General features: G+C 37.9%; 1 protein-coding gene across 2 annotated transcripts; it reads left to right on the forward strand.

The window, feature by feature from the left end:
* The first annotated feature begins 1,944 nt into the window (after window positions 1-1,944).
* Window positions 1,945-20,478, forward strand: LOC125239760 (protein SAND). Of its 2 annotated transcripts, XM_048147441.1 has the most exons (10): window positions 1,946-2,327; window positions 4,516-4,670; window positions 5,085-5,285; window positions 9,606-9,766; window positions 10,988-11,098; window positions 11,683-11,830; window positions 12,615-12,785; window positions 14,439-14,568; window positions 16,530-16,706; window positions 19,299-20,476. In XM_048147441.1, exons 1-10 carry the CDS (start codon window positions 2,049-2,051, stop codon window positions 19,437-19,439), a joined length of 1,674 nt encoding a protein of 557 aa, XP_048003398.1. In that variant the 5' UTR covers window positions 1,946-2,048; the 3' UTR covers window positions 19,440-20,476. The 2 variants fall into 2 exon arrangements, with proteins under 2 accessions (XP_048003391.1, XP_048003398.1); XM_048147434.1 differs by lacking the exon at window positions 11,683-11,830 and having other exon boundaries at window positions 1,945-2,327; window positions 10,988-11,246; window positions 19,299-20,478.
* The last annotated feature ends 1,946 nt before the right edge of the window (window positions 20,479-22,424 follow it).

Raw genomic sequence — 22,424 nt, forward strand, 5'->3', positions numbered from 1 at the left:
TACTAAAAGTCATTAAAATGACGTAAGTCACTAAGAATGTCGCAAATCCGTCCGATCTCTGCTTATGACTTATATCCTACTATTAAATACTTTTTTTCCTTTAATATAAAATCTTGAAGTAGGTACTTAGATATCTCTAGCGGACATTTCCGCTTATTGAAAAATCCACACTAATTTTATAAATGGGAACGTGTGTGTGTCTGTTTGTTTGTCCGTCTTTCACGGCAAAACGGACCGACGAATTGACGTGATTTTTGAAGTGGAGATTAGTTGAAGGGATGGAGTGACAGGCTACCTTTTGTCCCTTTCTAACGCGAGCGAAGCCGCTTGCAAAAGCTAGCTATTTAATAAACGACTAAGCGACCAATGGTAACGCCACAGCTACGTGTCTCACGAATTCACAAACTTCGCTCTCAACTCTCAAGTCGCGAACCGCGAGCCCAAACGCCAGTTTTATTACGGACTCTTTTTACGTTAACATCGGAAACTTGAGGAGACAAATTTGTTATACGTGATGCGTTTGCCTTATTGTAGGAATAGGAAGCGATTTGTGGGGTATTTTTGATATGTAGTGTGTGTTCAGGACTATGTGACAGAGATTTCGCTAAACTGGTATAGTGTATTTGATATGTGCCAGTCGCTTTTCGAAACATCGTGAGGAAACCGGACTAATTCCAATAAGGTCTATTTTACCCTTCGGGTTGGAAGGTCAGATGGCAGTCGCTTTCGTAAAAACTAGTTCCTACGCCAAATCTTGGGATTAGTTGTCAAAGCGGACCCCAGGGTCCCATGAGCCGTGGCAAATGCCGGGATAACGCAAGGAGGATGATGGATGATGAGACGGTCAACCAAATCGTGGTACTAAAACATGGCGCGGAATTGAAATTTTCTACACCTACAGGAATTAAACCTCCGTTCCGTTAAAAGGATTCCGCGAACATCTAGGTTTAGAAAGGCACGCGTTTTATACAGATAATTGCTTGGTGAAGCCTGAGGTTGACTGAGTCCCACGGTAAGCTCAAGAAGGCTTGTGTTATGGGTACTTAGACAACGATATATATAATATACAAACACTTATAATATACATAGAAAACATCTATGACTCACAGGAACAAATATCTGTGCTCATCACACAAACAAATGCCCTTACCGGGATTCGAACCCGGGACCGCGGCGTAGCAGGCAGGGTCACTGTGCCGACTAGGCCAAACCGGTCGTCAAATAGAAATGTTAAGGGAATGTGGTTCGAAGTATGAAGTCGCCCGTGTGGTGACGGGTTAAGAATTTCACCACCCCCTTTCTTCCCGTGGGTGCCGTAGAAGGCGACTATGGGATATGGGTTAAATTGTGGTGTAGGCGAGAGGCTGGCAACCTGTCACTGCAATGCCACAATTTCGTTTTCTTTTAACCCCTTATTTGCCAAGAGTGGCCCTGAAGCTTTAGTAGTTTCATGTGCTCTGCCTACCCCTTTATGGGATACAGGCGTGATTGTATGTATGTATGTATGGAATAATCTTCATGATAAAGAAACGATGATTGATGTGAATTTTTCTGCGTGCTTAGACAACGGCCCAACAGCTTACAATAATTTCGTTATCGTAGCTTGACTGGCTCTTCCGTATCGACTGACAAGATAATATTTGTTGGCTACTTTAGTTATATAATTACACATTGAACCCCAAGAGGATAAACACTCGTTCACGGTTTTTTTCTATTTAATACAACTTTTTCAACTTAACCGAATTCAACACTGAAACTCGCGTCGCATCATGTTTAAATAATGTGCATACCTTTACCCGTTTATATAAATGGCATTATATTATTTTTGGCATATCCTTGGCATCAGTATAGCATTTTTTCAACATTCAAGCTAGCAACACTGGTTTTGGCAACAATATACGCATTGCAGCAGCAGTAACGAAACGCAACGCAAACGTCAATTTGACATTTCTCTGATCGTCCCCCCAACCATCAAACCAAACTAAATGAAAGATTCAGTATAAAATTCAATTAGAAACTGTTATTCTTGCTAATTAACAAATATAACAATGGCGTCGACATCTAAAGACAGTGCGCCGGCCACAAGTGATGTTCAGGCGAACATAGGCAGTGATTTGGAGCCAGGGGCTTGTCCAGAAAGCATACTAAATCCTACAGATTCTTTTGAAGAATTTGCATCAGAGATGAGCTCGAGTCTTCAAGAAAGGAATGATTCCTTGACTGTAAAGAGTAGTACTATATGTGAGATTCAGAGTGAGATTGGAGAGAGTTCGAAAGAAGCGCAAATGAAGAGTACCAAGTCTAGTGATGATTTGCAGAGTAAAGATGTAAGTGTTTTGTTTGTTTTTGTGTTAATCTTATCTCGAGTTAGTAATAGTTCAACCCGTGCCTTCAATGTTTACTGGTTATTCAAGTTTTAGTCAAAACATGAATGTTTAAATCCATTACCTCTTTCAAGCACAATCTTAAACAGTATCTACTTGAATCTCAACTGAATTATTAACACTAAGCGGCCACATTTGCATCTGTTTACATTTATAAATAATATGTTCTGTCTGTAAACACACACTTTCTATATCACATCCAAACATAGTTTCTGTATAAGTGCTCTTACATTCTGTTTAGTTGTAAGACTTAGTTATTAATTTTCTGGGTGCCCTGAAAACCAGACCAGTGCCGCGTCTATTAGACACGGTATTCGCTGAGTGGCATCCTATTTGGTGTACTAGTTATTGAGTATTGCTTGTTTTTATTATGTATCTATATGCCAAATAAATATTTTCTATTCTATTCTATTTTAATAACCTAACCACAAAATTAAAATTTTGAAAAAACCCCCGACCGCGACCTAGTGGACCGATTTTCATAAAACATGGCTAAGAACACTCCCGACTAACTCAGCTTTCAGATAAAAAAAACGAAATCAAAATCGGTTCATCCGTTCGAGCGCTACGATGCCACAGACAGACACACACACAAACAGACAGACAAACAGACAGACAGACAGACATACACACAGACAGACACGTCAAACTTATAACACCCCTTCGTTTTTGCGTCGGGGGTTAAAAATGGTAGGTGTGGTCAACACTCAATTAAGCCAAGCAAAAATATAAGAGAAGATTGGACATTCCAAGAAGCTAGAGTCAAGAGTAAGCCCATTTATAATAATATAAAAAAAAGTCTATATACAAAAACCTATTATGCTGCCCTGCTAAGCCGAGTGGCGCTATCTCAAAATCAAATGATTTTGAAAATGGAACTGTCAGTTATAGATACTTAAGTATAAGTTAGCAAAGGATTTTCGTTTGAAATAGCGCTTTTCGGCTTAAGAGGGCAGTATGTTTGTATGCATTTATCAAAAACTACAATTTTTAAAAGTATTTGGTAGGTACCTATTTATGTGCATGAAAATGTATTTTGGCTGCATTAGGCGTTACTTAGAAATGTATATGTACATTCTTTACTTTTGATTACCTTATTTATTTGTTTAATCAAAAAGTAACACAGTATTACAGTTTACACCAAGCAGCTGTGAAACTACAAAATACAAAACAACAAAAAAAATACGAAAGAAATACAAAAAATAAACAAATTAAACATTAGATTTGGGCGACGACTTATGTTACCTTACCTTATCAGCAGCCTGATAGTTACAGGGGACAAATTAAATGAAAAATAAAGAAGAAAGAAAAAATGTGGAAAGAAGGCTAAATGAAATGAAATGAAATGATAGTTACAGGTAGTGCCGAATTTTTTGTCTATTTGTTGCCAAGCATATTAGTAATCAAGTACACCATTGCAAGCACTGACTTCTGGCCGAAAGGTGTGGTTTTTCAGTGGTCCAAATCCAACACCGGGGCAAATGACCCAACGGAGCCCAAATGAATTGTTTCATTTTGTTTTTTATTATTGTTCTCTTTTTTGTCTCTCTTTGTTTTTATTAACCCCCGACGCAAAAACGAAGGGGTGTTATAAGTTTGACGTGTCTGTCTGTGAGTATGTCTGTCTGTCTGTTTGTCTGTCTGTCTGTGTGTGTCTGTCTGTGGCATCGTAGCTCTCGAACGGATGAACCGATTTTGATTTAGTTTTTTTTGTCTGAAAGCTGAGTTAATCGGAAGTGTTCTTAGCCATGTTTCATGAAAATCGGTCCACTAGGTCGCGGTCGGGGGTTTTTTCAAAATTTTAATTTTGTGGTTAGGTTAGGTTATTAGACTTATATTGACCGGGATATAGACCGTGATTACCTTTTTGATTTTTGTCGAGCTCCCGATATTTCGACGCAGTTGCATGCATCATGATCACGGAAAACTCAAAAAGGTAATCACGGTCTATATCCCGGTCAATATAAGTCTAATGAAAATAACCGTGAATCATTCAAAACTCTCTTTGTTTTTGTTATAAATCTAAGTTGCGTGACACATTGGTTATACTGTAAGGTCATGTAAATATGTTTTTAATAAGTAATAATAAATATTCCATCATGAAATAAACAACTTTGTATCACATTTCCAGGAATCCATATCATCGTCAGCTAGCAACCCGAACTTGGTGGAAGAGAACGGCGATGTGGAAAATGAGCAAGATGATTATTTGAAGTCTCCGGAGCTGGTTAATAAAGAGAAACATGTGTTTATATTGAGTTCTGCCGGCAAACCTATATACTCTAGGTGAGTTGTATTTTGATATTTAGCCTATAAACTAGTGATGTAGGGAACAAATCAAATTATTTTATTAAATATTTTTTTGATTTGTTTTTTAAGTAGTAACACTCTATTTCAGTTTTTAAACTAGTGTTCTCAAAACTGTAAGTTACAAGTTACAAGCAGAAGTCTCTTTCCAACTTGTCATATTAGACATTGACAACCACTTGTAACTTGTAGCTTCGAGAAAGGGGCCCCTTGTATTACAAGTGCGCGAACTGTCAAATCGTATGGGTTGTCATGGAAACACACTTGTAATACAAGGAGAGAAACTTTCGAGAAACGGGCCAATGTGCACTGGTCTATTATAGGAGTTTCAGTTCAAAGAAGTTGAAAGTTTCAAATACAAATTTTTTCTTTGAGTTTTCTAACCATTTTCAGATACGGAAATGAGGACAAACTAGCCGGTCTCTGCGGAGTGATCCAAGCTCTAGTCAGTGTGGTAGAAGACCACAACCAAGATATCCTGCGATCCATCAACACTAAGGACTGCAAAGCTGTGTTCCTAGTCAAGGGACCTTTGATTCTGGTTGCGGTGTCGAAGAGTAATGAGAGCGAAACACAACTAGTTTTACAGTTGACGTAAGTATATATCCCCTTATTCATAAATATACGCTAAATTTATACGATAAAGTTTGTTTGTCCCTTTCCGACGTATTGGTGTGATAGAAAAGGACAAACTTTATCGGCTTGATAACTTTCTTCTTCCTCGGTTCCTCATGGCTGAGGGTCGCGACCACATGAGGTTGCATTTTGCGCACCAAAGCTCTCCATTGATCACGGTCTTGGTGGATGGCCACTCCCCTGTCCTCCATCATCATTAATACGCTCTGTCATTTGGAATTTCTTTCAAAAAGAAATTTGGACTTTATGAACAGCTGTTATAAATAAATAAATAAATATAACACAATCACAATTTGGATTTCTTTCAACCCCTTTTTGCCAAGAGTGGTACTGAAAGTTATAGTAGTTCATGTGCTCTGCTTACCCCTTTATGGGATACAAGCATGATTATATGTATGTAAATAAATATAAATATTATAGGACATTCTTCACATCTTCACAGATCGACGGAATCCCACGGTAAGCTCAAGAAGCATTGTGGGTACTCAGACAACGATATAATATACAAGGTGCTCGCGAGGAACCCATATAACTTTAACGGCATATTCTTGGTCACATTTTAAGACTAAAATGTCATATAAACTTTTCTAGATTTCGTCTAGTTTCAGAGTTATTGCCAATTAAAAAAAAACATTTCCGTATTGTTACTCAGTAGAAAAGGTTTCTTAACGGCGTTGATGCGCAATTGTGGAGCATAGTCTCACAGTAGTCATTGATAGATGTCAAAATGTGACAAGAAAAACTTCCAAAAATTATTTGGAAAAAAAAATGAAGGAACTCATTTTAATTGCCAACTTTATGGATAAAAAAATTTTTTTTTGTGAAAATACGTCCAAAAAAGTAAAAAAAAAAAAAAAAAAAATTTTTTTTTTTGGCGAAAAATTTTAAAATTCATATAACATTTTTTCTTTCTTTTTGCCTCAGAAACGCGTGGTTCATGTTATGCGGGTTCCTCGCGAGCACCTTGTATAATATACAAATACTTATATACATAGAAAACGTACATGAGTCAGGAACAAATATCTGTGCTCATTACACAAATAATTGCCCTTACCAGGGATTCGAACCCAGGACCGCTGTTTTGGGTTTAATTGTAGTGTTTCTCACGCCACAATTGCTCAGGCAGGCAACCTGTCACTGCTATCATAGAGTATGTTGAATAGTATGGTATAGAGTTATCAGTCAAGATTTTCGAGTGCAGCGCCATCTATTATTAAGTTAAGACAACTTTTGATGTGACTTTCCATGCCTAAAGGTTCTTTATAGAACCAAAGACCTATATAACTTCGTATAGACCGATGAAGTCTAAGAAAAAAACGTACCTCAATACCATACAGAAAAAGGTAAGGTGAACTAGATGGCGATACACCTTTGGGGTACGCTCGGCTAGATAAATATAAATAAATATTGGGGACACCTTACACAGATCAACTTAGCCCCAAACTAAGCAAAGCTTGTACTATGGGTGCTAAGCGACGATATACATACTTAAATAGATAAATACATACTTATATACATAGAAAACATCCATGACTCAGGAACAAATATCTGTGCTCATCACACAAATAAATGCCCTTACCGGGATTCGAACCCAGGACCGCGGCTTAGCAGGCAGGGTCACTACCGACTGAGCCAGACCGGTCGTCCAGACCAGATGGCGCTAATATTAAAATTTGACATTTTAAAACATATCAAGCTAAGAATATGGGCCAAATTGTCAAAACTGAGGTTCAAATGTTTTAAGCCTCTGTCGAGAGATGGCAGTCTATGCACTGTGGTTACACATTTTACTTTGATAGTAACTCTTTTAATACTCGATCCTCTTTGATAGAACATAAAGCATGTGGACCTTTTAAACATGGAACGCCACATATTTATGGCGGGATTTCTAAATAGGTCATTCATCAACCAGTCAAATCAATAAATATTTCGACGCTATTTGCCATACAAGATAATAATAATATTTAGGTTGAGTTTTGACGAGCAAGATATTGCTGCAAGTTTTGAGACGAGCATATGCAAGAATGAGATACAGATACTTGCCACTCACTCTTACAGTTGCGTCTCAAAATTTGCAGCAGTAACTTGCTGGTCTAAACTCAACTTTACAATTTAAATAAATGTAATTAATCATAGAATGCCGTTCGCTAGTTTGCAGGTGGTACAGCGACATCTAGCGAAAAATGTAGACACCAAAATACATTTTACGAAAACAAGTCATTTCCCAGTTTACGGGGGTAACAGTGACATCCAGCGAACAACTTGCACTAGGGCGTATAATTGTTTTTCACGCCCTCTATCGTTAATTTTCCTAAACATATCTACATCGGATTTACTGTTTCCTTTGACTGAAAACTCCGTGACTGCTATATCACAATTTCGTATTACTTTCAACCTGAAATTGCTAATATTGGCTAAGCTTTTTTATTAGGGTTCCGTAGTCAACTAGGAACCCTTATAGTTTCGCCATGTCTGTCTGTCCGTCCGTCCGTCCGTCCGTCCGTCCGCGGAAAATCTCAGTAACCGTTAGCACTAGAAAGCTGAAATTTGGTACCAATACCAATATGTATACTAATCACGCCCACAAAGTACAAAAACAAAAGATGGAAAAAAATGTTTTATTAGGGTACCCCCCCTACATGTAAAGTGGGGGCTGATATTTTTTTCATTCCAACCCCAATGTGTGATATATTGTTGTATATGTATTTAAAAATGAATAAGAGTTTACTAAGATCGTTTTTTGATAATATTAATATATATTGAAAGTCACATACAGGTCGAACGCGATTAATTAACATTATTTTTACCTTTTTTCCCAACGTTTATGTGACTTTAAATATGTGTACAAAGCGCGAGAACTTAAAGTGTTATAATATTGATATATTCGGAAATAATCGCTCCTAAAGGAAAAAAAAAAGCGCGTCCCCCTCCCTCTAACTTTTGAACCATATGTTTAAAAAATATGAAAAAATCACAAAAGTAGAACTTTATCAAGACTTTCTAGGAAAATTGTTTTGAACTTGATAGGTTTAGTAGTTTTGAGAAAAATACGGAAAACTACGGAACCCTACACTGAGCGTGGCCCGACACGCTCTTGGCCGGTTTTTTTTATCACATGGTCAATTTGTATGGCCCACCTAGGCTCCATGGATCCCCTGAATCCACACTTGTGCAACGTCAAATGCTTGTGAGAGAGGAGTTCACACATTCTATTTTTTTTGGAGCCTTGGTCCATGGGACTATATCGGCTCCGTTAGCCCACTTCATACACTTTCTATTTAAATTGCTGTTATGTTTCATATAATATTTATTTATCCCAAAATAATCCCGGTTGTTTACTTACGGAAAATGCCCAATACAATAATTAACTATCCATACTTCCATACTAATATTATAAATGGGAAAGTGTGTGTGTCTGTTTGTTTGTCCGTTTTTCACGTCAAAAAGGAACGACGTATTGACGTGATTTTTTTAGGGGAAGATAGTTAAAGGGATGGAGAGTGACATAGGCTACTTTTTGTCCCTCTCTAACCCTCCACTTTGCTATAATTGGGGGTTGGGGGTGGGGGGTTGGGGGTGGAAGTTTGTATGGAGAATTCAGCAATTTTCGAATTTAAACGCGAGTGAAGCCGCGGGCAAAAGCTAGTGTTTCGTATTTGAATGGATTATAATACCTTCTTGCATTTTCAAACGGCTCAGTAAATATTACAATGTAAAAAGTTAATATTCGTAAAAGATGATCGTTCGAAGTTGATATTCACTAATCATTTTCACAAACTAACCAAAACCTCACCAGCGCGCCTTTATATACCCTTGATGTGATAGCTTCGAGAACCTTCTACAATATTTTTACGTATCCCAGATCAATGCTAAATATTCCGGAAAGTTCTAGTTATTTACAATTTCTTGTGCAATATTTTTACGCCGACCCAAAGAGGATCAATTATTATAGAGAGTTACTGTCAAAGTAAAATATGTAATCGCAGAGCATAGACTGCCATCTCTCGACACAAGCTTAAAACTTTTAAACCTCAGTTTTGACATTTTGGCCCATATTCTTAGCTTGATATGTGTTACAATGTCAAATATTAATATTAGGGCCATCTAATCGAGCGTCCCCCAAAGGTGTAACGCCATCTAGGCCACCGTACCTTTTTCTATATGGTTGTTCTGAGGTACGTTTTTTTCTTAGACTGTAGCTATACAGAGTTACATATGTCTTTGATAGATACTTACTTCTACTCTATTTAATGAGTGTATTATTTATTATATTTTCAGATATGCCTTCAACCAAATAGTGTCGGTTCTAACGCTCACCCAACTGAACAAAATCTTCGAGCAGCGGCGCAACTATGATCTGAGGAGGTTGCTGTCAGGCGCGGAGAGGCTTATAGACCACCTTCTTATATTCATGGAAAAGGATCCAGCGTTTTTACTAGGTATTTATTAGAATAAGCATCTAATCCAGTATCACACAAGTACGTCTAGACATAAATTAAATATAACAAGATCATACCATCCCATACATTAAAATGCGACCGCCTACGAACGCGCTTACACTCCACCACACATATATGGCGCCACAAAAAATGCCTTGTTGCCACCGATTATTTGTAGATCGGCATTATGTGTCAATTGCGAGCCGTAAATCTATGTCAAAAGTGACACTTAACGCCATCTACAAGTATAATCGAAAGCTACAAGACATTTTTTTGTGGCGCCATCTATGTGTGGTGGAGTGTAAACGCGGTCTTAGGCGGTCGCATTTTAATGTATGGGATGGTATGATCTTGTTATATTTAATTTATGGTCTAGATGAGACCAATCCATACAGTTCTGATAGGCAGGAGACGCCTAAAGTCGTCACGAAATTGCGAATATTTAGAAAAATATCAGGGAATGCTAGTTCGAGCCCTCGATACTGGACGGATACAGGTTTTGTTGATTTTAATTGTTTCTTTTGGTTACAGTTTAGTACGGTGTCTTTTTTATCCCATTATTTAGGTTTAAATCTTTATTTATCTCAAAAGAATACAGAACATATTTACTTACATGAAAATTTGTACTATTTTATCATGCAACTATAAAAATATTCGATGAGCGCACATTATATTTAAGGCCCTGATATATAGGCAGCGCTAGCTAAGCGGTTTGAACCCCGGCTCGCACCAATGAGTTTTTCGGAATTTATGTGCGAAATATCATTTGATATTTGCCAGTCGCTTTTCGGTGAAAAAAACTGTGAGGAAACCGGACTAATTCTAATAAGGTATTGAGAAGGCGTTGATCGTCGGACCAGTGGAGGGCCATCGTAAAAGAGCCGGATTACCCACGCGCTGGTTCAGCACAATAAAGAAGGTCACATGCGTTGGGCTCCAGGGATCCTTTAGGAAGGCAAAAGATCGCCCTGAGTGGTGAGCACTGCAACGTACAGCAACTTATGGTAGTCACGACCCTCAGTCATGAGGTTTCGAAGAAGAAGAATAAGGTCTAGTTTACCCTTCGGGTTGGAAGGTCAGATGGCAGTCGCTTTCGTAAAAACTATTGCTTAGCTAAAAATGCTTGCATAATTTCAGTAGGTAGCATAATTTTGCGTAACCATGGCAACAGGCAAGAAAAAGTTGATTCCCCCATTTATCATATTCCCTTATCCGTTTCAGGTGCCGTCCGCTGCCTGCCGCTTCCAGAAAAATCCAGAGAATCCATAACAAACGCTATAATATCAGCATGCCACAAAATAAGGGACCTAGTGTTCGCAATACTCATCGCAGGCAACCAGCTGATAACTTTAGTGAGAATGAAGAAATACACATTACACCCGTCGGATATACACTTGTTGTTTAATCTGGTCAGGAGTTCCGAGTCGTTTAAAACTGCGGAGAGTTGGACGCCGATCTGTTTACCCAAGTTTGATGCTACGTAAGTATTTTTATGCAGTTGAATACTTTAATATAAGGTGTGGTTCTGCGTCTTTTTAACCCCCAACTCAAATATGACGGGGTGTTATAAGTTTGACGTGTCTGTCTGTCTGTGGCATCGTAGCTTCCGAACGGATGGACCGATTTAGATATCGTTTTTTTTTTGTTTGAAAGCTGAGTTAGTCGGGAGTGTTCTTAACCATGTTTCATGAAAATCGGTCCACTATGACGAGGGTTTTTTCAAAATTTTAATTTTATGGTTAGGTTATTCATTATAGTAAACATCGCATGTCTCGACGGGTTCTCATGAAATTCTGTGAGAAAATTCGATATATCTGTTTTTGTGGTTTTTCAAAATAGTGGAAACATAATTATACTTATTAAATGTAAAGACAGGCTTAAAATAAGGTACTTAGTGTTCGCCATACTCATAGCAGGCAACCAGCTGATAACTTTAGTGAGAATGAAGAAATACACATTACACCCGTCGGATATACACCTGTTGTTTAATCTGGTCAGGAGTTCCGAGTCGTTTAAAACTGCGGAGAGTTGGACGCCGATCTGTTTACCCAAGTTTGATGCTACGTAAGTATTTTTATGCATTTGAATACTTTAATAGTTTAGATAAGCTGATAAGCTGTGGTTCTGCGTCTTTTTAATCCCCGACGCAAAAACGACGGTGTGTTATAAGTTTGACGTCTGTCTGTCTGTGTGTGTCTGTCTTTGGCACCGTAGCTTCCGAACGGATGAACCCATTTAGATTTTTTTTGTTTGAAAGCTGAGTTAGTCGTTAGTGTTCTTAGCCATGTTTCATGAAAATATTTTTTTTTTGCATATTATGCAAAAAAGTATCTATAAGACAAAACAGTTTTTTTGGCGGGTTTTTCATGTATGTTAACCCACCCGTCTGGTGACGGGTTAAGAATTTAATCACCCCCTTTCTTCCCGTGGGTGTCTTAGAAGTCGACTGGGATATGGGTTAAATTGTGGCATAGGCTGGCAACCTGTCACTGCAATGTCACAATTTGGTGTTCTTTCAACCCCTTAATTGCCAATAGTGGCACTGAAACTTGAGTAGATTTGTGTGTTCTGCCTACTCCTTATGGGATACGGGCGTGTATATATATGTGTGTAAGTAATTCGCATTTCTCAACCGATTATAATAAAAAAGTTGTACAGAACATATCGTCACTACTTTTAAAAAAACTTGTATCTTCGTCTGTCAATGAAAAGAAAATTGTAGTAAGTATGTATGGAATGCATATAGACTTACTGCGTTTTAACTTTGAGGAACAGCGTGAGATACGAGATTTTTTCAAAGTAGTGACGATATGTCTCAACTCAGTTTTTTTTTTTTTTATTATTTCAGTGGTTTCCTCCACGGTCACGTTTCCTACATCTCCGAAGACTGTCAAGCATGCCTTCTCCTTCTAACAGTACAGCGAGACGCGTTCTACCCTCTCTCTCAGGCAAAACATACTATATCGGAGAAATTACGGCAGAATAAGTGTTTGTCCGCTATCAATGACGCTTTGAACAGGTAATTTTTTTCGCTATAAGAACGGAAGGTAGCCAAGAGTATAATCGTTGGTAGCGTTTCATTCATTGTTGTTAATGAACAAAATTTTATAGGGTTTTATGTTAATTTGAATGTTTATTTTATTTTGTACTGTTTCTTTATTATTTTTTTTTATGTGTGGTTAGTGTTTTAGTTATAAAAAGGACTTGTAGTCTCATGTAAACGTTTTGGTGTTAAACTGTAAGTTTATATTGAAATTAAATAAATGAAATGAAAATGAAATGAAATAGCAAAGAGGATCGAGTATTATAGCGAGAGTTACTCTCGAAGTAAAATGTGTAATCACAGTGCATAGACTGCCATCAGACACAGGCTTAAAACTTTTAAACCTCAGTTTTGACAATTTGCTCCATATTCTTAGCTTGATATGTATTAAAATGTCAAATATTAATATTAGCGCCATCTAGCTGAGCGTACCCTAAAGGTGTAATGCCATCTAGGCCACCGTACCTTTTTCTGTATGGTACTGAGGTACGTTTTTTTCTTAGCCTTTATCTGTCTATACGGAGTTATATATGTCTTTGATTCATAGTAATCTCTATCCATGGCTCTTCCATATTGGAGCGAAAGAACCATCGTAGCTTTAGGTTGCGTATTCGCTACAGTTCAACGTTTTTACTGTAGGCTATAGGCTATAACCAATGAATTTTAAGATCTCTCAGATTTAATATCATATAAGAGAAACTGCGAAAAATCATATGCCCATGGGCGAAAAACGAGTGTTACATTTCTTTCTTACTTTAATAGTAAAGAGAGAGAAAAAAATGATTATCTTTCTGTCTCTTTCTCAAGAAACACATAAGATTTCGGCGACACAACACAATATGTTTTTTGGTTATCAATTATCCAAAACCAAAGACATATATAACTCCGTACAGACAGATAAAGTCTAATAAAAAAACCTATGTACCTCGGTACCATACGGAAAAAGGTACGGTGGCCTAGATGGCATTACAGCTTTGGGGTACGCTCAGCTAGATGGCGCTAATATTAATATTTGTCATTTTAACACATATCAAGCTAAGAATATGGGCCAAGTTGTCAAAACTGAGGTTCAAAAGTTTTAAGCCTGTGTCAAGAGATGGCAATCTATGCACTGTGATTACACATTTTACTTCGACAGTAACTCTCTATAATACTCCATCCTCTTTGTATCAAGCTAAGAATATGGGCCAAATTGTCAAAACTGAGGTTCAAATTTTTAAGCCTGTGTCAAGAGATGGCAGTCTATGCACTGTGATTACACATTTTACTTCGACAGTAACTCTATAATACTCGATCCTCTTTGTCCAAAACAGAGGATGCTACATACATAAATGCTCCATAAAGACTTTACAGTAGTTTAAGGAACGTGGTTTTGTAGTATTTTATTTTATAATGATTATTTATTTATTAAATAAAAAATAAAAATTAAAATTAAATGGGTTAAATTGTGGCGTAGGCGAGAGGCTGGCAACCTGTCACTGCAATGTCACAGTTTCGTTTTCTTTCAACCCCTTATTTGCCAAGAGTGGCACTGAAGCTTTAGTAGTTTCATGTGTTCTGCCTACCCCTTTATGGGATACAGGCGTGATTATATGTATGTATGTATGTATGTATTTATTTATGTTACAGGCACCCAGACTTACCAACCACAGATCCGTTGAAACACATAGGGATACCAGAGATCAGGCATTTCATGTACAAGTGTAAGTCTACGGCGCAGCTGTTCACTTCGGACCCTATATCTATAGACCGGTTGCAGGTATGTATATATTACAGCTGTCGGCTTCGCTCGCGTTAGAAAGAGACAAAAAGTAGCCTATGTCACTCTCCATCCCTTCAACTATCTCCACTTAAAAAATCACGTCAATTCGTCGCTCCGTTTTGCCGTGAAAGACGTACAAAGAAACAGGCACGCACAGTTTCCCATTATAATATTAGTATGGATTTAGAACACAGAGAACCTCCTATAGAGTGGCAATCTTGTATATTTTGTTCGCGATACGAGTCACCAGTGTTTGGGGTGCGAGGAGCGGGCGGGGAATGTGTTAAGCGCGCTGTGATTGGCCGTTTCAAGGACGGCGGGCAGTCGCGCCAGATGAAAAGGGACAGAAGTATGACTGTCCCTCTACTGACGCGTAAGTGGCCAATGTAAGTTGACCTATGCCGGCTCTGAATAAATTATAAATATGACTTATTTGTGGAATGTAATGCCGTCTGTTTTTAAATTTGAGCTTCTTGTTACCTTTCCACACCATTTCACACTACAGGTGGACATCTTTAAGGCATCAAAATACCCTTTTCCAATTTTTTAGTGCGAAAAACACGCGCTGCTTTCGGGTCTGTTACTTGGTCGATACTGATCGGGCACGGCGAGCGCCCGCGCTTATATCAGTGCAAATACTAGGAAGGCTGGCGACCGCGAGTCGTCTTGTAATGGATGTCTATAGGGGTTGGTCTGTGATTTAGAACGACAGATCCGTTGAAACACATAGGCATACCAGAGATTAGGCATTTCATGCCAGCATGGCATTTTAAATCTACAGCGCAGCTGTTCACCTCGGACCCTATATCTATACAGGTTGCAGGTATGTAATATAGTATGTCACTGCATAAACCCGAAGTACGATAAACCCAGGTTTTACCGGTAAATCCAAGACTTTACCGATGTCGATTGGTAAAATCCCGAAGTCAGAAATGTGTTAACTTCGGTCTTTTACCGACATTGATTTGGTAAAACCTGAAAACTTGTGCCACATATTAAAGTAATACATGTAATGTAATAATAAGTAAATACGTAACAGAAATCACACGTCCAGTTATGTAGGTGCGACGACGAGCGAAGCGAGGAGGAGAGTGTTAGGTTGACCGTGAGCAAACCAGAAACGACTTTTTAATGTAAATTATATTATGTTACTGTAAAAGCCCGAAGCGCGCTTCATATAAGGCACAAGTTTTAGCGGTACGAGCCAGGTTTCGAACCCGCGACCTGATCCAGCTTCGTACCCAGGAGGGGGACACGTGGTCAATGTGTATGGCGAACCTAGGATCCAGAGGGGGGGAGGTCATGACCCCCATGACCCCTCGCGGTTTAGCACAACTTGCGTTGTCACGCGCGAGTCAATACATCAAACGCGACTTCAAGTATGGATTCGCGGGCAAGAGCGCAAGTTGTGCTGAACCGCCTGCAGGGTTAGCACAAGATTGTCGCGAGAGTATGTCGCCGCGAGATATACTACTAGTCCTTATGTCATTAATACAGTTAGAAGAAGATAGATAGATAGATAGATAGAATACTCTTTATTGGCACACCTCAGCAAAAGATACAGTGGAGACAAAACAAATGATTATAAAAAGAGGCAGACAACAGGCGGTCTTATCGCTAAAGAGCGATCTCTACCAGACAACCTTTGGGTAGCGGAAATAAAAAAACATAATCAAAAAGAGTAGGTGCTTCGAAATAAAAAATCATAATTATTCTAATTTCCAACACACAAAACGACGAAGACAAGAAGACGTGTCATCTATCTCGCGGCGACATACTCGCGGCCATCATGTGCTAGGTAAGTGCGATAGGGACGGCCCGATGTTTTATCATTTATCGCGTGACCATGATTGCACTGCTGGTGGTGATGAAAGTCGCACGCTCTTACCGCTGGGCCAATTTTTTTTATAATTTTATACCATGATATGATAATCGTATTTGTAACCTTATTTTTACAGGACTACCGACTGCGGCACAAAGAAGGCGGTGACGTAGTAAAAGAGAGGAGATTAACCAAAATGTCAGAAATAGACTACGTGAGGAACTACAGGAAATTCTGCAGTCATATACATTGCACTTCTACACCTGCCAAGCTGATCTTTAGGTCCAATTCGCAAGATACTATACTTGCTTGGGTAAGAATTATTTACTTATTAATTTCAATTTTGACGTCCATGTGCGAGCGTTACCACAAAAAAAAATATTGGGGACACCTTACACAGATCAACTTAGCCCCAAACTAAGCAAAGCTTGTACTATGAGTGCTAAGCGACGATATACATACTTAAATAGATAAATACATACTTATATACATAGAAAACATCCATGACTCAGGAACAAATATCTGTGCTCATCACACAAATAAATGCCCTTACCGGGATTCGAACCCAGGACCGCGGCTTAGCAGGCAGGGTCACTACCGACTGATCCAGACCAGTCGTCAAAAAATCTAAATAATTTATTCAGCAAATAGGCCACAGGGGCACTTTTACACGTCATATACACCGTGTTTCACTTAACACTAAAAACCTGAAAACCGTTTGTTCAGAATCGAGAGTAGAATCGATTGAGCTATATCTTGATGGGGGTAATATTTTTTGTTTTAATTTGTATTATTAGTTATTTTTTACGTGCCCATTCTACTAATTCGTAATACAACATTGTGCATATCACATTGCTAGAGGTTGTATACCTTTTTCAGTATTTAGGGGTATTAATAATGGCTGGTTACGTGGACGATTATTTTTTCCGCTACGAATTTGACGTTGTGTGTCAGTTTACTTTTAATGTTTATCATAAGTCATAACAAATTGATCTCCAACCAAATTACAACCTTGTCATTTTGAATGTTAGGTTTAAATTTGCTTACTGCGATTACCTGTCCAATTTGAAGTTTACTGTGACAAAGCTTAAGTGCTTTACAGTGACATAGCTGTCTATTGTTAAACCTTATGTCGTTGCAGTAACGTACACAAATAAATAGTTTGAAGGTTTATGATGGTAGCTAGCAATTATTTTATTGAGTGTAGAGTTAAAAGTCGAGTAGAGCTGTACATAAAATGAAAAATTCAATTTAAAAAAATAATAATCATCAGATTAAAAGATGAACACTCTAGACACGTTTGAAAAAATAAAAATCAGTTGGGGTGTCTGAGGTTTTGAGTGATACCGGAAACACGGTGTACATGTGTACATATTCAGAAAATATTTAAAATAGTTCTTAGAACAAATTAAATTATCCTCATAGAAAATAATTTAATTTGTATTTTTAGTAGACACACTACTATTTTAACTATAAACTGAAATAAATGTCATATACAAAGAAAAAATGACCAAGGCCTCCAAGTGTCCAAAGCTGGTGGCGGGGGGCGCCTTAGCCTTCGATAATTGTGTCATATACTTGAAAATTTCGACCCTTGCCACCGTGACCGAATGGCCGAGTGGTTTGAGGCATCCGTCGCGATAACGGAGGACGCTGGTTCGGATCCAGCTTTGGACACTTGGAGGCCTTGGTCATTTTTTCTTTGTATATGACATTTATTTCAGTTTAATATTTAAAATAGAATTGAAATTACAAATGATAATACTTATTTTAAGTTCTAACTAAAGTATAACTCTAATACAATAGGGAACGTGACTAGTTAAAATAAAATATTTTATACCATGCACGAAATAAAGCATCAGATAATTATAAGAAAAGCATGGACAGAAGATATTTTTAAATCCAATTTCTATTTAATAAGTCAGGTAGAAATATATAAAGTAACTGAGTTGACCGTGACGTTATTCAATTCGATTTCATATAAATTCCTTAATAGCAAATCGTTCAAATTCGTTTTGACAGTTCTTAAAAAAAGAAGCTGATTTGACTAGGAGGCAAGTAGCCACAGAACTAAATTCTGACTTCACCAGTTCTTTACACAAGATAACCGTGAATCATTCAAAACTTTTATTTCACGACTCTTTCCGCACTCTATAAAATACCTATTTTTATCCCCCGACGCAAAACAACAACGGGATGTTGTAAGTTTGACGTGACTTTCTGATTGATGTGACATCGTAGCTTTCGAATGGATGAACCGATTTAGATTTTTTTTTTAACCTGAATTGAGTAGTCGGGAAAGTTCTTAGCCGTGTTTGATGCAAATCGGTCCACTTTGTCGGGATTTTTTCCAAATTAAAATTTTGCGTTTTGCCACATCTCGGACACTGGCGATCAAATATAAAATTGCGCGTTCCTAGCACACATTCTAAGCTCGTGTAGGTGAACGCGTAACATGATTGTGTAAGTGAGATATGACAGGTTGACTGTTCGCGTTTTGAGGTAACCGAGAGGGGGTGGGCGGCACTTTCAGCGGCGAGCGGAAGTGGCCATACTATACGCTAGTACTCTTTATTAAATTGTGGCAAAGAGGATGGAGTATTATAGATAATTACTGTCGAAGTAAAATGTGTAATCACAGTGCTTAAACAGCCATCTCTCGACACAAGCTTAAAACTTTGAACCTCAGTTTTGATAATTCCGTCCATATTCTTAGCTTGATATGTGTTAAAATGTCAAATATTAATATTAGCGCCATCTAGCCGAGCGTCCCTCAAAGTCACCGTACCTTTTTCTGTATGGTTTTGAGGTACATTTTTTTTAGACTTTATCTGTCTATACGGAGTTACATTATGTCTTTGACTGTGGTTTTGCTATCAATCACATTCATTTTCTGGCATTTCAGATAACAAACGGCTTCGAGCTATACGTAACCTTTGACCCATTAATGGACAAAGACCAAGCTATAAAGGCAGTGGACCGCCTCCTCCGCTGGATCAAGCGGGAGGAACAGAGGATCTTCATCATGAACGCGCCGACCTTTTAGCCCGCTCCCTTCAGGGTCAGGAACCCTTTCGTGAGGTACAGTGTGGAAGAGAGGAGTGATGTTATAGAGACTCTTTAAAGGTGGTCCTGGAGGAAAATGTCTTGTGTATATAAAGACTCGGATTGTTATACTGGTGTCTCTTATAAAACAGTGTTTTTTTGTTATTATCAGATGTTTCATAACATTGAAGTGGAAAGGCAAGAACCAAAAACTAGGTTTTAGGCATTGTCAAAAACCAAGAACTAGGTTTTTGGCATTGTCAAAAACCAAGAACTAGGTTTTTGGCATTGTCAGATTTCGTATGAATCTAGAAGAATTCTAGAATGTTCCATTAGTGTCTTTTATAAAATAGTGTTTTTAAATACTACAGAAACTGTTAAATCAGAGATATTTCATGGGTTACCTTAAAATTTGAGGGGGAAAATCAAAAACTATATTTATAGCAATGTTAGTCATTTGATCTTCTGAGCATATTCAATGAATTTTGGTTGTTTTAGAAAACGTCACTCCATAGCGTAAACATTACAGAAAAATTCTGTATTTTTTTTATTTTTGTGACTGTTGGGAGCTGTTAATTTCTCCATACAGTGAACATTATTTCTCGTAACGTGTTCTAAAACACCAAATCTCATGGTTTAGGCACTGGAAGCCACGAAGGCAGTAGACCGCCTCCTTCGCTGGATCAAGCGGGAGGAACAGAGGATCTTCATCATGAACGCGCCGACCTTTTAACCCGCTCCCTTCAGGGTCAGGAACCCTTTCGTGAGGTACAGTGTTGAAAAGAAGACTAATGAAGTATTGGAGACTTTATAAAATTGTGTTTTTCCTGGCCATTTCATAGCCACAGACTAGCCGAAGCGAAAACGTTGCATACGACGGAGTTCGCCGAGAAGGTCCGTTCAACCTTGATTTGAAGGGTTGTACGAGATATGAAATATAGACGCCGCCGGCAAGGAATTTCACTCCTTGATTATAAACTCGTAAATACTAAAATTCGTGTGTGTATAAGAAAGTCTAGGATTGTTCCAGTAGTGTTTCTTACAATTGTTATTTTACAGTGTTATTATTTGAGCGTTTGTGCGTTGCTGCTACGCACACTGATGATGTCAAGTTTCTAGAGTATTTACTCGAAACGGCTTAGGTCTCTATCTATCTCCATCGCTCTTGCGTAATGGCGCGACAGAGCCAGACCACATTTCTGCGGCGTTTCGGTGGCGTTTCGCGTCGCAGAAATGCCATTCGGCAACGCGGCCATATTTGAATTGCCATGAATGTCTGACAATATGAAATACTTTTAGATAAAACAGAACCCGCGCAGCGAGTTGCTAGTAAGAAAACCAGCATTCATTTCGATTTCCTAATTAAACAAAGTACTTTACCTATTGATAAAAAAGGCACTAACCTATATAACTCTATTTAATGTTTCTTAAATGTCTTCAACAGACCCTGTATAATTATTTAACTATTTATAAAATACCTATGTAGTTTTACTAAACGATGCTCGATAGCTGTACCTTATTAGATATTTATATTATAAATATTGTAAATAAAGTGTAGTTATAAAAAATATATAATTTCAATAGATTTGCTCTATTTATGCACTTTTAGGTAGCACTTTTACTATTCAAAACACCTGGTATGAAATAAGGCTCCTGAAAAGAATGTTTTTAATATAGTTATGTCTCCAAAAACCTATTTTTTTTTTGAAATATGAATATGTATATTTGTACATATTACATACATATTTATGTAGGTATCAAGATCTTATGTAATTGATAACAAAATCTCAATGGATTTAGCACTTTCTGTCACGGCCGATAGTCTAGTAAATTAGTATTATAAGTGCCAAATTGGTGTATTTTACTATACATATAACATTTTTCCTGTATATGTTTTTCTTGCATTGTCATCGGGTATTAATATTGCACAGTAGCCTTAACATGAGTTTGAACCTGACATGTTAGCTGTGTTTGCGTCTCACATTTTGTTTTGAGCAAACACATATGTAACTCCGTATAGACGGATAAGATCTAAGAAAAAAACGTACCTCAAAGCCATAGAGAAAAAGGTACGGTGGCCTAGATGGCTTTACACCTTTGGGGAACGCTCGGCTAGATGGCGCTAATATTAATATTTGACATTTTAATACATATCAACAGCTAACAATATGGGCCAAATTGTCAAAATGAGGTTCAAAAGTTTTAAGCTTGTGTCGAAAGATGGCAGTCTATGCACTGTGATTAGTTGATTACACATTTTACTTTAGTAGTATTAACTAGCAACTCTCTATAATACTCGATCCTCTTTGGTTTGGATCCTATCCTTACGATAGTATTTTGGATAGCTGGTATACCAATTAACTTATTACTTTCTATGCATGTTCAGTATCGTACCTTTAAGAGGGGGTAGAGCAGGGAGAATTTTCAGAATCTGTCAAATTACCCCATTACACACACAAACACCCTTCACTCACACTACCTCAATTTACTGTGAAAGGTCAGTGACCCTTAATTTTTTTCAAGAGTGTTATTTTGAGTTTGTAGTCAACTACTGACCTCCTTTGAGAAATTAAAACTGTAAAAAAGGTAGCATACAAGAAGACAGAGAAAAAATACGCATCATCTAGCTTTCCTTCTCTGTTCATGTCTCATGTGAATTTAATTTACCTAAATATGTAGATAACGTTCCTTATTCAATTGATTGTTTATCTAGGTGTATTTCAAATTACTTTGCACTACATTTTGCGTTACTTTTCTATACTTAGATTAAAAATCGTCAGCCTGCCTATCCCCGCAAACATTATTCAAAGACGTGTGTGAAGGGCTAAAGGCCGATACCTCCAGGCAGACAATTATTATGGTCGCGTGATAAATGATAAAACATCAGCCCTATCACACTATTTGTAAGTGCGATAGGGACGGCCCTATGTTATACCATTTATCGCGCGACCATGATTGCCCTGCCGGTCTTCGGAGGCCTGTGCTG

This window comes from Leguminivora glycinivorella, chromosome 2, assembly GCF_023078275.1.
Source record: "Leguminivora glycinivorella isolate SPB_JAAS2020 chromosome 2, LegGlyc_1.1, whole genome shotgun sequence".
Classification (NCBI taxonomy): domain Eukaryota; kingdom Metazoa; phylum Arthropoda; class Insecta; order Lepidoptera; family Tortricidae; genus Leguminivora; species Leguminivora glycinivorella.

Coding starts and splice junctions, on each gene's coding strand:
- LOC125239760 (XM_048147434.1), top strand. CDS start 2,049: ATGGCGTCGACATCTAAAGACAGTGCGCCGGCCACAAGTGATGTTCAG. Junction 2,328..4,515: donor ATGATTTGCAGAGTAAAGAT/GTAAGTGTTTTG, acceptor TCACATTTCCAG/GAATCCATATCATCGTCAGC. Junction 11,247..12,614: donor TTACCCAAGTTTGATGCTAC/GTAAGTATTTTT, acceptor TTATTATTTCAG/TGGTTTCCTCCACGGTCACG.